This window comes from Echeneis naucrates, chromosome 17 (genome assembly GCF_900963305.1).
Source record: "Echeneis naucrates chromosome 17, fEcheNa1.1, whole genome shotgun sequence".
NCBI lineage: Eukaryota > Metazoa > Chordata > Actinopteri > Carangiformes > Echeneidae > Echeneis > Echeneis naucrates.
In genome coordinates this window covers 10,012,077-10,027,018 of record NC_042527.1, presented here as the reverse complement: position 1 = coordinate 10,027,018, position 14,942 = coordinate 10,012,077, and the positions used below count along the sequence as shown (strand labels likewise).

General features: G+C 38.5%; 2 protein-coding genes across 3 annotated transcripts; one reads left to right on the top strand and one right to left on the bottom strand.

Annotated features, from left to right (window-relative positions):
* Positions 1-529: 529 nt before the first annotated feature.
* sugp1 (SURP and G patch domain containing 1) lies at positions 530-6,973 on the bottom strand. Its single transcript, XM_029524654.1, has 14 exons — positions 6,854-6,973; positions 6,123-6,291; positions 5,825-5,928; positions 5,464-5,706; positions 5,219-5,342; positions 5,032-5,132; positions 4,369-4,492; positions 3,933-4,261; positions 3,729-3,835; positions 2,836-3,013; positions 2,589-2,695; positions 1,715-1,860; positions 1,299-1,428; positions 530-1,044 (listed from the first exon to the last, which is right to left on the bottom strand). Exons 1-14 carry the CDS (start codon positions 6,870-6,872, stop codon positions 1,018-1,020), a joined length of 1,908 nt encoding a protein of 635 aa, XP_029380514.1. The 5' UTR covers positions 6,873-6,973; the 3' UTR covers positions 530-1,017.
* A 1,034-nt stretch (positions 6,974-8,007) lies between these two features.
* Positions 8,008-13,790, top strand: rnf126 (ring finger protein 126). Of its 2 annotated transcripts, none has more exons than XM_029525143.1 (9): positions 8,008-8,102; positions 9,296-9,354; positions 9,448-9,508; positions 9,598-9,752; positions 10,367-10,438; positions 10,559-10,628; positions 10,910-11,003; positions 11,571-11,686; positions 12,532-13,790. In XM_029525143.1, the coding sequence occupies exons 1-9, from the start codon at positions 8,028-8,030 to the stop codon at positions 12,685-12,687; spliced, it is 858 nt and encodes a 285-aa protein (XP_029381003.1). In that variant the 5' UTR covers positions 8,008-8,027; the 3' UTR covers positions 12,688-13,790. The 2 variants fall into 2 exon arrangements, with proteins under 2 accessions (XP_029381003.1, XP_029381002.1); XM_029525142.1 differs by having other exon boundaries at positions 9,598-9,836; positions 10,370-10,438.
* Positions 13,791-14,942: the final 1,152 nt, after the last annotated feature.

Genomic DNA, 14,942 nt, shown 5'->3' with positions numbered 1-14,942 from the left:
CAATTGATTGTTTTAAGGGTATTTTCTTCTTCTTTCTTTGTATTTAGGCCTGTGCTTCAAACAAAAAGCTGTCATCACATTGGACTTGCAAAACTAAGGCACTTGAAAGCTAATGATCATTTTGATCTCCTTGAGTTTTTAACATTGAACTAAAAACCTCATCCTGCAGCACCTATGGCTAAAGTTGGCTCTGTCTGATGCTGTGGCCAACAACAGAGTGGCTTTTGCTTAGCTTGGATTTTGGAGTTATATTTATCCTACGTAAACCACCCTGGGGAATAGCAAAGTGAAGGTCTGATTTCACTGATCTGTCACCCTTATCACCTCTGGCTTCTTGAGCCAGGTCAACACTACTCACATATTCACTGCTTTCCATAGCTACACAATAAAATGAATAATTAACATGAATGGATGAACATGTGCACTTGCACACAGTTGTGCCATGAACTGAGCATTTATGTCATGTTATTTTTTTCTGGCTTAATGCCTTCTAATGTCTTAATAAGCAGATACATACAGTTGATAAAGTTTGCCATATGTTTTAATACAAGGACAACACATTTCAGTGACTGGCCATTTTTAATTGTGAACACTGGAGCATAAGATGAAAGGAAGCAAAAATTAAGTTAGAATATTGTGAGGAAAATGGCTGAATTACACAAAGTCACATACTAACACAAAACAATTAAAGTGAAATGCAATGCCAAGTCAAGTTAAGAAAGGGAACAAAATGCTTACACATAAGAGTGATATTATTATGGACGTCAGGCAATCCAAGTCTCTACATATTTAAAGTTTTTGTATTAAAATTGTAACAAAACAGGTAATCAGATATTAAAGAAAACAGTCAAATATAATGGATTTACCAATGTTTTACCCTTTGTTGCATACCCACATTTCAAATTTCAAAATATCTACTGTGCAATGATGTCCATTTTCCAAGTTAGTAGAGGTGTGGCAACTGGAGAAACCAGCTCTCAAGTTTTGCTAAACAAGCTCAACAAAAAGTCCTCTGCATCAGTAATATGGTCTCCGTGGATTATTCTGCAGAAACACAAGAGGCCAATAAATAGATTTAATAGATTAGCAAGTACACAGAAATGTTTAGTGGATCAGCAATATAAAACATTTAAATGTCAATTTCTATTATCAGTTATGACTAGCTACCATTACTATTAAACAGCAAGAATGGATTTCTATGATAAAATTAGAAATTATTATACATAATCTCCTCAGGTGTAATAAATTAGTACAATGTGCTTGCACATTGGTACAAGCATAAAATAACATGATATTACCAGTGGATTTGGCCTGAAGCGGTAAGCAAGCATCATCCTCTTTCTAAAAGCATCATATTCATCATCATTTTTTGTGAGCTCAGCTGGACGCTCAACTCCTAAAGCTGCCCCATTCATAGATGTAGTTCCCCTGGAGTGGGACAGAAAGGCACACAGAGTAATTATAGGATTATTCTGATTGCTTACAATACACACAAATTCTGATAAGTCAAGTTGTAGGTGTGTCTGACAGTCTTCTGTGCAGCAGCAACATATCAACCTATGGTGATGGTTTGAGTTGGACAGTTGCTACAGTGTGAGAAATACAGACATACAAATGGGAAAAGTTCAAAGAAGAAAGCAGGCGCATATATGGAAGACAAAATGAAAGTCAGTGATTTCAGTCTGTGGTAAATGTATTGAGGATGAATGCTTACCTGTTAACTGGAACTTTGATTCCCTGTCCTTCACTGCCGAGGCCTTCACCTTCCTTCCAACCCATCTTCATGAGCATTCGGAAGCCAAGATTTTCAACAGTCAACTTAAATTCTTTGTATTCTGAGTAGTCTGGGTCCCGGCCCTCCTGCAAGTCAAGAAGACTTTGTTTCAATACAAATTCATCCTATTTTTGTTGTGGTGATGTTTTTCTGTCAGAGAACAACTTTTTTTTTTTTTTATAAATTGTATGCATTTATGCTCAAATGCTTTTCTACCAATTATATCCTGGATTATAGTAACTAACTTACCTTCCCATTACTTTGGAACTGCACTTTTGCCAAATTGTGCTAAATAATTTCAAATAAACAACTGGCAATTACTGGGGCAAATCTATAGGAATTTGCTGGACATCTGTGTTGTTCTGATGGTGGCTGCTAAAGTTCCCCTGCCCTGCACAATCAGCTTGAGAAGAGAGGCATGGATGGATGATAAAAATAATGTTAACGCAGATTTAAAACTGAACCCAGCCCTACTAAATGCTATATGGGGGACATTTAAGACTAATTTTGAGCATAAATCACATAAAAAAATATATGAAAGTATCAGTAGGTCCCTGATATATAGTCTTCCATTCTCATGTGCACAAAAGACCTCTTTAGTTAATTAAAAAGGAATTAAAAAGTGATGCAAAAAAGTGCATGACCTCTAGGGATGTCTGGATTTATTTTTTCCTCTTTTTAATTCAACAACTTTGCTTCATTCATCATTGCTAATTGTTATAAAGGATAGTGGACGGAGGCAATCACTGCAGTCAAACAAATAGAATTCTTCATTGATAGGCTGGAGAGCAAGTGAATTTAGAGAAACACTGACCTTGAGTGCTTTGAAAGTCTCCATGAACTTCTCTAGCTCCTCAGGAGGGAGAAAGTCACCAATGAAGTGTTTCCCTTTACCCATTTCTGTCAGAGATTCTGCCCACTCTGGAAAATTACAAATAGTTTATTTTTTTTTTTTTATACCATTAATGTAATCTAATCACATTGATAAAAACTGATTATTAAATATCTGCCTTTATTAGAATTACAGTTGAATCATTCTAAATGCCTATGTTTAGCTTTACCTCGCGTCTTTTCCATTTCCATCTTTCGGAGACGATGCTCCCAGGTGCCTGCATCCTGGTCCACTTCTTCATCACTGTCATATTCATGTTGGTGGTCTCTCATGGCCTTTTCCCACATCACCTGCATCTCTGCCATTGCACGCTTGTGCTTCATGATCATGTCATACATCTCTTGCATCTACAGAGCACAAGAAAACATCACACAGGCAGAGTGAGCAACAAATAAAACTGGTATTAAACCTTTACACATTAAATTACCAGTACAATTGTTAACCTTCAACGCTATTGATTTTACTCTCATTACTGAAAAAATTAAACTAGATTTTTCTTAGTCCAATTTGCCCAATGTTCCTAAGCCTCACCTGTGTTCCTTGGGCACTCACAATAGTGACCTTCATACTGTGTTATACAACAGGTTAGTGTGTTCTGTTATGTCTGATAGTGGACAGTCAGACACACTTATATCCTCCTTGGCTTTGGAATGCAAGGTCTTATAGATAAGCAGGTAGAATTAAAGCAGAAACCTAAAAAATATTGTTCAAGAGCTAGCGTTGTTGGCTACAAACTAAGTAAAGGGCGACAATAGAAATTTTTTGGAAATGTTCTATTTTTCAATGTGGCACTACCATGGCTGTGACCGTAATGCTCATCACTCTATGCGTGGTGTGTCAGCTTGTAATTCCTTCTGCAGAAGACATCTGAACCCCTGGTCATTATATTTGATATATTCAGTGATAATGGCAAAATTGAGGTGTGTTTTGGTGGTGAAATTCAGTTTTGCCTATCTCATAGTTGCTACTGATGGATCACAGGAAGTCATATCCTGACCTTTGGTACGGTTGACCAACTTAATCAAAATGCGGTTAGAGAAAGATAAACCTTGTGTGTCTTACCTCCTGTTGTTCTTTGATTTGTCTCTTCTGGTCCTCAGACAGTTCTGTCACTCCCACAAGACCATGAGGCTTCCCTTTTTTATAACCAAGGCCTCTTAGTTCCTGGGCTTTAACACACACAATTTTTTTTTTTCAATGGATATGTTTATTAATTGTCTAAAACAGTAGTATGTGCACAATTGCGTGATGTACCAACTCACGTACCAGAAAGAGTAGGAGTATTAGGGTCCGGAGGATTAATCTCCTGAGGAACAATGATGGGAGGAATGGGCAACTCAACTTTGTCATCTTCAGATCCCCATCTGCTCTTTCTCTTCCGCTTGACAGGCGGGGTATCTGACTCCTGATTAGGTGGTAAAGATGTTGGGTTGAACAGTGGGGGGATTCCTGGTAATGAAGGAGCTATAGGTTGCTGAACATCTGTTCTTGACTCTGCTGAAGGAGGTGAAGAGCTCTGGGAAACACTAGCACGATATTGCTGTACTTTCTGTTTGTAGAAGTGGTGGGCTGGACTTTGGTGATCATATAAGAAACTGTAGGAAAGATGGTAGAGGTTTGGGATGTCAGAAGTTTAGCAAAATAAAACCAACTACAACAAAAAAAAGAAAAACAAAACACAGTTTCATATAAAGTGACTGACCCGAAGGCAGGGTTGTTTCTGTTACGCTCGGCAGCTATAGCTTCCACCTCGGGACCCCCCTCTGCCACAAACCTGGCCAGCTTCTCAGCCACCTGTTGGGTTTCCGGGTCCACTATGGGGGAGACTTTAAGCAGCCTATCAGTACTGGGGCTCAATTCACACTCTACTACAGTACTGTACTCAACTGGCCCTCACACACCACCAGTCTAGGGCCAATAGGGGATAAGAAGAGGAAGGAGGAGCAAGGGGGAAATGGGTCGTGAATGGGGAACTGTATGGATGTCAAAGTCTTTTGCTTCAGAAAGCGCAGGATACATAAATCGCAGTCAGTATGCAGATGTATTCTTCCAGCTTTTTTAAAATGCAAATCAATAATTTTCTAAATAACACTTACAGGTAAGGTAGAGACATCAAAGAAAAGCTGCTATATATATATATGCATTTACTCTTATTCCATACACTTTTATTGGACAGTTAAAAAATCTCACATAATGTATCTGTAACAGATGTACAAGGTCTAAAAAAGTTAAGGCACACAAGTTAAATGGTTATCAAAATTACTATTAAAATAATGGTTAGAATGTCTATTGATCTGCATGTAAGGCTATAATGTAAAAGGTAGAAAACTGTGACAATAGAGAGGATGAAAAGAAATAATCTTACCAACATCTGCTGTATTCTCAGGTCGTAGAAGATCCTTTCTCATTTCTGCAACTCTTTTTTTGTAGTAGAGATACTCCAAAGTGCTCTTATCATATAAAAATCTGAAAGACAATTATAAAAAATGAAAATCAAAAACACTGAAGCGGTTCATTAAATCTAGATAAGCTGCAATTTCCTTTTGACTTACGAGAAAACAGGATTGTCCTTGTAGTCCTCCCTGGCCTTTCTCTCCAGTTCAGGTCCCCCTTCTGCTACAAAAGAGGCCATCTTGTCGATAATGAGTCTGGTGTCTGAATCCTCTGGAGGAGAGACTTTAAGCAGGCTATGAGTATATTTACTTTAACGGCACCTATGACAACATGCCAGTCACAAGGCAACTGTACCACTGGAGTACGAAGAAGATGCACTGAAACGTCCCAAGTCTTGAATTACCTTTCATCTCTAAGAATTTGGAGTAATCAGGTTCTTCTTCCTCATCTTCATCATCTGGAGAACAGAAGACACTCGGTCTCTGGCTGAGAACTGGATTCTTCTTAGGCTGAGAGTAGTTCTTGAACTGACTAAGCATGCTACCGACTCCAAGGCCAGGCCGCTTGCCAACGAGAATGCTCTTTTTGTGAAGTAAGTTTCCTCCTGAATTTGGGTTTGAAGGAGTTTTGGCATTGCTGGTGGAACCTATAAATAGGAGGAGAAGGAGACACATTAAACGTCTAGTGCTAGCCTAAGCTTACTAGCTAAACTGATCAGAACGTTTTGCAGATAATGTGCAGATGATGATACTAATGATACTAACCTGGAGCACTGGAAGTTTTTTCCTTCTGCATCTTCATGAACTGTTGTAAGAAGCTTCCATCATTTGCAAATTTGTTTGAGGTTGATGCTTGGAGACTGGGAGAACTAGTGGGAAAAGCGTTGAAAAGAAATGCATAAAGTCAGTATCAGTGTAAAAAAAATTACAAAACCATTATGCATTTCATCATTAGCTAGCAGTATTTGAGAAACAATTATTAAAAAAAAAAGCAAATATGTGAGTCAACTGAATGTTTACATGTCTTTGATGCATATTTTTAGGCTTATGAGTATATCCTGACCTTGGAGGCAAAGGCTTGCTAGTAGTTTGCACATTCATTTTTGCTTGCTCTGCCATTCTGGCCTCAATTTCTTTTTTCTTCTGAGCTATGAGCTTCTCTTGACGAAGAATATTCATGTTCATCTTGTTTTTCTGTGGCTGGGCAGGCTTGGACTTCCACCCCCCTCGCCCTGAACAGACAAAAAAGGTTAAATAAAAGGAAAACATTTAACATGTAACGCTGCTGCAGTACGTACGTACACGTACACATATGTATATGTGTACATATATATATATATATATATATATAGTGCTATCTAAAAAGATTAAATTTAACTGTATCATTTAATAGTCATAAGTTCCCAGTATTTAGACTGAGGTCAGTGATTGTTTTACTGTGTAGTAAGCTAATCACAAACTGGCGAACAAGAAAAGCTTCTGTACATCCACCAAAACAAACCCAACTTTGAACAGCTGTTAAAAGGGCGTTGTGTAATTGGATATGGACATTTTAACTTGAAGATTTCAAAAAAGATTAGTATTTGTTCAGTTTGGTGAATATAATGTAAAATTTTCTTATTTGTAAGGGTCTCCTTTAGCTAGCATGCAAAGCTAGCTACCTCCTGCTCACTACTTACGCCACCAAACAGATGCATTAGCTATTAACGTTCAGTGCTAACCGGACTGAATTACGCGTTGGCGACTAATATATTTTGGGTTAGAACAAAACTCTAATTCATTATAATTATTTACCTGTGTCGCCAGATTCCATGGCCGTAACAGGAGGAGAAAAATAAATGTAGAGAGCAAAATAAAACAAGTATCTCAACAGTGTAGCTGACTCGGAGTGCGACCCTGCTGCTAAAGCCAGGGGAGGACTTCCGGTCGTGGTTGTCCAGAGTAAAAGCATGATCTGAGTTTACGGATCGGATTTTTTTTTAACACGATGGTTCCAACTGAAACACAATCATGTTATTATTTTTCCTTCTCGTAAACATAATTTCAAATGGGTTTCAGTCGCGATAAATGAGCGATACGCACTCAGAATTGTCTGTCATACTGAAAAAAATCCAACAAAACAATACATTCTTCACGAGGTAGGTAAATAGCTTCACCAGTGCCAACTACACGTTCACATATAACTGATATCTGATGGAGAGTCTTGGCCGGTACTGCAGAATTGTATGTTGAACTCAAGATCTTAACTTGTGCACATCTTGAGCTACGATTTGAAATTAACACATAGGAAATAGCAATGGTGATCATCGGGGATCCAAATAGGGAACGTGTGTATATCACTACAGTAATTGTAGCTGAGCTAATATTTTGTTCATATTATTTTTATTTTGGTGAACATTCTCAAAGCCTTGCTGTTATTATTTTTGTGTGTGTAGTAAACTCTATTCAATATCTATATAGTTCCATGTCACCCGTTGTAGCGGGGTGTCTAATTAGCGACACACAAAACATGCATGAGTGGTGCAGGCACGGCTTCCCGGCAAAACTGTGGAAGCTGTTGTGATTGTGACTGATGGGGACTATAGTTGTGTATGTGTGCGTCTGTGTGTGTGTGTGTGTGTGTGTGTGTGTACTAACTGCCCCTGTGCTACCTTCTATAGAATAAACTGTAGATCCTGACAAACTGGTGTCCTCCAGCCTCTGTCAACCGATCTACAGCTGCTACATAAGCCCAGAGTTAACCATGTTCACGAGCGGAACAAAAGCCTCCCGATACCTTTTTAGATGGGGTGCTTTTATTTTGAAGGGCCGGAGCTTTTCTACTTAGTCATTTTGTGGTGCTGCCATGGTGATTTTACGTAGGCACGTACGGTTTCGCCGTAACGTCTTTCAGGTTGTAAAGTCTATTCCATTTGTCCCTTTTCGCCTCCCGTCCGTCCTTACTTACGAACTGGTCTGCTGCTCAGAAATGGCCGAAGCTCCCCCACGGCCCTGCCGGTTTTTTTGTCACCGGTGTTCATCAGAGATTAGTCCACGTTTACCGGTAAGGAACAAAGACACATAACTGCCCCCAGGGAGACCGAGACATGCTGTTATTTCTGCTATGGACTTATCCGTGTGTGTATATTTGTGTCGCTTAGCGTGTCACTGACTGTCGGCTGCTGCCGATCAGCTATTCTCGTTAGCACCAACCGTCTACAGTGACAGTCAAGTTGCTGTAGTCTAATTAAGTTGGCGAGGACTCTCACTGTAGGATTTTGTGATTTAGAGGTATAAATTCGACTGTATCACAGGACTCTGAACATCAGCCAGCCGAAGCTCCCCCACCGGGTCTCGTAGTACGGGTCTATCGTGAGCTAGCTAACAGGAGAGAGCGCGGATTCACTTTGGTTTGACTCCGACTGTCACAGTTCTGTTTGCGGTATTTGGTTTTGAATTCATCCTCATCTGTCAGCTAATATAAAAAGTCAGCGAACATCTCTTAACCACAGAGACAGCCTACTGTGCTCATAGCGGAGAGGAAAGTAAAAGTTCACTTTAGTCTAAAGGCGGTTTCAGTGAAATGTCCCTGATGTTGTACCATGAGCCTGGCTGCCACCACAGTCCGTTGTCAGCTATTCATGGGAAGCTTCTTGAATGTTACAGTAAGTGTCCCCTTACGGACAAGCTATTGGCTGCTGACATGTGTGACAGTTTTCTCAGGAGATCGTGGTCATTTTCTGGTAGTTCTGTGCTATTCGCAGAATGTACTGGAAATAAGACATGGATGTTACTGATTGTCATGAAGCTCTGTCGACATCAACAAAAGTAAAATTCACATAACAGGAAAGCATCCTTTTTCTATTAATAGACAATAATTGATTTAATCAGATGTGTATATGCATTAAAATGATCATATTTATTTATCAGTTCTAAGTGATTGCACTTATTTTCTTAGACTGTGGTATTTTGTGGTGTTGTATTGTGCTATACAGTGAGGAACTTATATTATTTTATTTTCTCAGTTCATATACATCAAGGGTAGAGAAAATATTAGTCATGCCTCTAAGAATACCGTTATACAATACCACAGTGGCTTGCAGTGTTCACATTAACCATAGGGTCCATAAAAGTAAGCTTTTTATACAGGGCTGTTGAAGTGCATTAATTTTATTTAGATATACCCAATCAAATGACAACTCCAAAATATATTAGTCATGGGGAATGCATACATTTACATTTGTATTTTCACTGTAGGACTACACCTGTCCTCGCTGTGAATCAGGATTCATTGAGGAATTGCCTGAGGAAAGAAGGTATGGAGGGTCTCATGATTTATTTATTTATTTTAATTTCATACTTAAGTGTGAGTCTTAGACTTCCCCTTTTTCACCACTGTGTTCCCCCAGTGCTGAAAATGGGTCTGCATCTACATCTTCCACTAGTGATCCCAACCGTTCAGCCTTTGAGGTTAGTGGGACCTACACAATCAGCTCATCAAGGAAAAAGTTTTTCACATTGCGGCACAATTTGACATTGCCTCTGTATTTTACCTCTAGAACATGGATCACCAACACCTATTTACATTTCCCTCTGGGTATGGCCCATTTGCACTTGGAATTTTTGATGAAAACTTTGACCTTCGAACACGGTTACCCATGGAGGACAACCGAGAGACAGAAAACAGAAGGGAAAGGGAAATGGCATCACGGCAACGATACAGTGCACGGCAACCGCGGGGTCGACATGTTCCTCGCAGACAGGGTACGCGCCATGAAGGAGTGCCCACATTAGAGGGGTGAGACATTTTCAGCAGTAGAGTGTGTGTGGGACGTTGGTTTGGGACACAAGAGAATGCATGTAAAATCTCTTTGCTGTCGTAGTAGCACATGCTTTGCATGTAACGGCCAACAATACTTTTACAATACTCCTTTTAGTTTCAGAGACATTCGGTGTGAAGATAAAACTAAAAATAATGTGGAATCTTGCTTGACTAACAGACCAAAAAATGCTCTATGTACGTAATCTGTGATACCTCTAAACAAATAAACACTTAGTTAAAAAAATAAATAGAACCCACACAGTGGCCAGTTATTATCATTTTTAGCTAAGATCTGCTATCCCTGTTGTTACTAAACAGTAAACATATAATATTGCAATCTGCATTAAGTTTACATATATTTCTTTGACCATGAAGTTACACATTATCTTAGACATTTTCTATTTGTTAGGTTTGTGTATGAAGGCAAGTCAAGTTTCTCAATTTGATTCAGTAAATGTTAGTTGAAAAACTGTATATATATTCCTTTTCATACATTTTCTGCTTCCCAGAATTATTCAGCAGCTAGTCAATGGAATTATAGCACCTACAGCAATGCCAAACATTGGAATGGGACCCTGGTAAGCACAAAATAAAAACCTTGTTTATTTCCTTAAAAATGTCTAAGAGCTGAACATGTGAACGGCAGTTAATATTTTTCCTTTCTTTTTTTTTCTCCTGGCGGCCTTTTTGTTTGGCAGGGGCATGTTACATTCCAATCCAATGGACTATGCCTGGGGTGCCAATGGACTTGACGCCATCATTACACAGGTACAAAATGTTCTTTCTTCACATCATACTGGAAATAAATCACATAGTCAGCTCTGGGGTCCCAAGGAACCCTAATTCAGGAATTGTATCATAATTAATAATTGATGATAATGTTATTTGAAGTTATTAAATAGACATGAAATGATAACAGCAAATCTTTCTTTTAAATCAGACATCTTCAAACAGATATCTCCATGCTGTGAGAGAATACTAGTACTATAAAAAACCTAGCTCTCAAACAAATGATCTCATCCCTTTACTGCAATTCTGCTCTTTTCTAGTTATTGAATCAGTTTGAAAACACTGGTCCCCCTCCTGCAGACAGAGAAAGGATAAAAAATTTACCCACCATCTCTATTAAAGAGGAACATGTGGGTAAGTCCTTATTTCTGCTTAGCATTCGTTTACTGCACATACTCCTGGTGTATGTCACCCAGCCTGCACCAGAATCATCTCTGCTTCCTTTAGGAGTTATCTATCTAAGCAGAACAGAAAACATCACTCCATACATGCTCCAGATGTCACTATATCCTACTTATCTCAGCCCACAAGATAAAATACATGACCATTTCCTAAGCCCTGAGCCAAATAATTGCTTTCTTTTTGTTACAAAAACCCTCCAGAACACTTAACAATAATTGCTAAGTGAAAGTTTTTTTTTTTTTTTTTTTTTTGTCTTTTAGTTTTATGCCATTAAATGTTCAAAAGGTATATTTATGCACTGTAAATGCACACAAACACACATGTAGCTCTATTTCACTGTTTTGTTTTGTTTTTTTAGTGGTGGAGAAGTGAATGCCTGAATTTAACCTTACACTGCATAACACTGAACTCAAACAAACAGCATCAGTGGGATCACAATTGTTCATGCAACAGAGGCATGTGACTTGACTCTCGGACACATACATACGCACACACTGTTGTCATTCTCTGTTTGTCCAGGTGCTGGTTTAGAGTGCCCTGTGTGCAAAGAAGACTACAGCGTTGAGGAGAGTGTTAGACAGCTGCCATGCAATCATTTGTTTCATAATGACTGTATAGTACCATGGCTCGAACAGGTATGTATAAACATATCTCAGATAGAGCTTCCTGATTGCTATCAGACATTGATTATTATACTTGTCCATAAAACTATTGTTATATAAATCCAGACTTGCTACAATGTTACATGTGATTCCTCACACACTCTTTTAAGAGCAAATAAGCAGCAGAACTACTCAAACTGCAGCTTTTAATGTAATTTAAGGGTATTAATAGGTGCTGTTTTAGCTTAAATAAGATACTTTGGTTGATTAAAATCATTCTGCTGGTACACTTAAGTCACCATTTTTATTATACTAAGAATGAAGAAAAGATGTCTGATATTATGATGTTCAATATATGACACTGTAAAAGTACTAAGTTCCCCACTGAAGGAATGCACAGACTGAAGATATAATTTTTATAATGATTGTATAAGATTGTGTTGCCTTTTGTTTTTGCTCTGCAAATGGCATAACAGAACAACCTATATAATTTTAAATATAATTCTCAATCTCAAAACTCGAGCTCTGGTCAAGTTTTATTCTAACTTCGTAACTACTGTCACCAGACCTCTATGAAATGGGTGCCAGTTCAGAGACCTGGAACCAGACACTTTAGGTGTCTAGCACCTGTGAAATGGAATGGCTACAGTAGGCATAAACAGTTTAATTATGATGGAATATATGAATGAATGAATAAATAAATAAATAGGTCCATGCTCGGTATTGATGTACCGATTTGGGGGAAGACAAAAGTTAATCAGGTCTGGATCAGATACCATTGAATGGTTGGAACAAATAAATTATCTGAATGTGTTGATGTATTGATGATGAAGAAGCTTAATGTTGTTCACCCCCCCCCCCACCCCCACTCCCCACAGCACGATACGTGTCCTGTGTGCAGGAAGAGTCTGAGTGGACAGAATACAGCGACAGACCCACCAGGGTTATCAGGAATGAACTTCTCTCCTTCCTCCTCCTCTTCCTCTTCCTCGCCAAGCTCACCAAGTAATGAGAATGCTGCAAGCAACTCATAGATTTTCACAGTCACCACCACCTCACACCCAGCTGAGACCCAACAACTCTTCTCTGCACCTGAGTACAGGATAGTTGTCTGTCTCAATTCTTGAGGACAATATGAGTCAAGACAAACTCTGCATGCGTTGCAGAGTGATAGTCACCCACCCACCCCACTCGCATCCCTTCCACCCCCGCGCTGAATGGATGCTGGGTTCAGCTCCTGCTGCTATTGTTACAGAGTACTTGAGGTGGGACTTGGCAGTGTTAAAAGAGGCTCCAGAGAAGCTGTGAATAATGGTAACAAGAACAACAACAAAAATAATAATAATAACCATAAAAATTTGGATTGTGACCATAAATGGGGCAGAGTTTGAGACGGAGTGGCCTGCTTTTTGATGGAGAAATGTCTTTGCCACAAGGCTAAGACACATTTTATATTTAAAGGACAAAATGTTCTTTTTTTTTTTTTTTTTTTCTTCTTCTTCTTTTTTAAACATTGCCTGTGGTGGTGCAGAGTCCATAGATATGTAGATAGGGAATTCATTTTTGAACCGTCAGCTACTGTTCAGCTAATGGATCAAACTAAAACCTTGTGAAAAGGAAACTGAGTGTATGCATCTGATTTTTATTTATTTGCACATTTTTGTTTTCTTTACTTTGCACAGAATTCAGTCTGGTGTTGAGAATGTGAATTTAGGTAAACTACTGAACAAAAACCTGTATTCTTTCTTTTTTTTTTTGCATTTAAAGTCTTTTAGGACTTTTATTCAAGTTTGAGACAGTATATTTAGTGTATCTTGACAAGGTTAATATCCTCAGCTCAACACATTTTTATTCCTAAAGATAAAAACAATCATGAAACTACTTATTTATTGAACCCTTGCCCAAACCCAAATTGGGCAGTGTAAAAGAAAAAATACATAAAAAAAAGGCATGGGATCATCTTACCTCTGGCCAAATGTGTTCATTATTTTATTTACTGATTTTTCGTACAGTCAATAAAATGCTACAAAAAGAAAAAAGTTTCTGCTCATAGTGTGCAGTTTCAAAATGTTACCATATCAGTACGGTTTAATTTTACACACTTGATAATATAAAGACAGTATGATCTAACCTCAAATGTGCCACAGTTTTATTAAAAAGGCATTTTGTCTTCATCTTTGTCTTTGTCTTTCCTGCAAAAATACTGTGATGTTTGCAAAGGTTAAACAACACAATAGAACGTGTATATGCATATACGTATATACACTAATTTGTTTACAAATCTGTCCCCTTTAAGAGAATACAATTGTATCATGGTTTGATCATGATGCAGCTAATTGGTCTTCGAAGTTGCATATTGTCTGTGAACAGTCTAACCTCTTGTGTAAAAAGGATCAGTAATAAGGGAAAACTTGCAGCATGAGTAAAACGCACAAATCTGGAGGTGGAATCAGAAAAATTCCTCACAAGCAAAGTTCCCATTGGAAATAGATTTCCTGCTCCCCACTGCAAATATAAAAAGCTGTTCAGGTGACTTACATGACATTGACAAAACAAGGGCTCGTGTCCAGAAATGCCACCTTCACTGAAGGTAGCATTGAAAACTGATGCAGATGATGTGACTCTTTACTAGGCTTTACAGTTTCCAGATATTTATATGCAAGGATCATTACATCAGTAAGATTATCACTCATTGTCATTGTTTTGATAATTGGATAGGATGTGATAGTTTCTACTGTAATGCATTTCTGTGCTGTTCATGCCACCACATCCTGCCAACTTGATCTGTGTTTGTGCGGTACTTTCTTCTTTCGGCATTTAGGTGCATCAATATGTCTTTTTAGTCTTTGTCATTCGTTGAAAATTATATGTCACACTGTCACATTGCTGCATCACCAGGAAATTAAAGGGCCCTTGGTGCAGCTGCGTAGTTTAGACTGAAGAAGCTGAGCGAGGAAAGCAGAGGGACAGAAGAGAGAGGAGGAGGCAGGAGAGAGAAAGGATGCTTATGACTTCCCAGCGCTGATGTCAAGAGGTAAGAACTTTTCAGTGAGAAAATTTGAAGGTGAATGTTAGGTTTTACTGGACAGGTTTACATGCAGCTCGAATGATATGTGCATAGTTAAAAAGCCACTTAGTATGTAGTCAGCTAATGGATCAAACTAAAACCTTGTGGAAAGTAAACTGAGTTTATGCATCTGATTTTTTTTTTGCACCTTTTTGTATGTAGTCATCTTGCTATTGCAAAGTGAATGTATATAAACCATCCTTTACATAGTGACCAAAATTA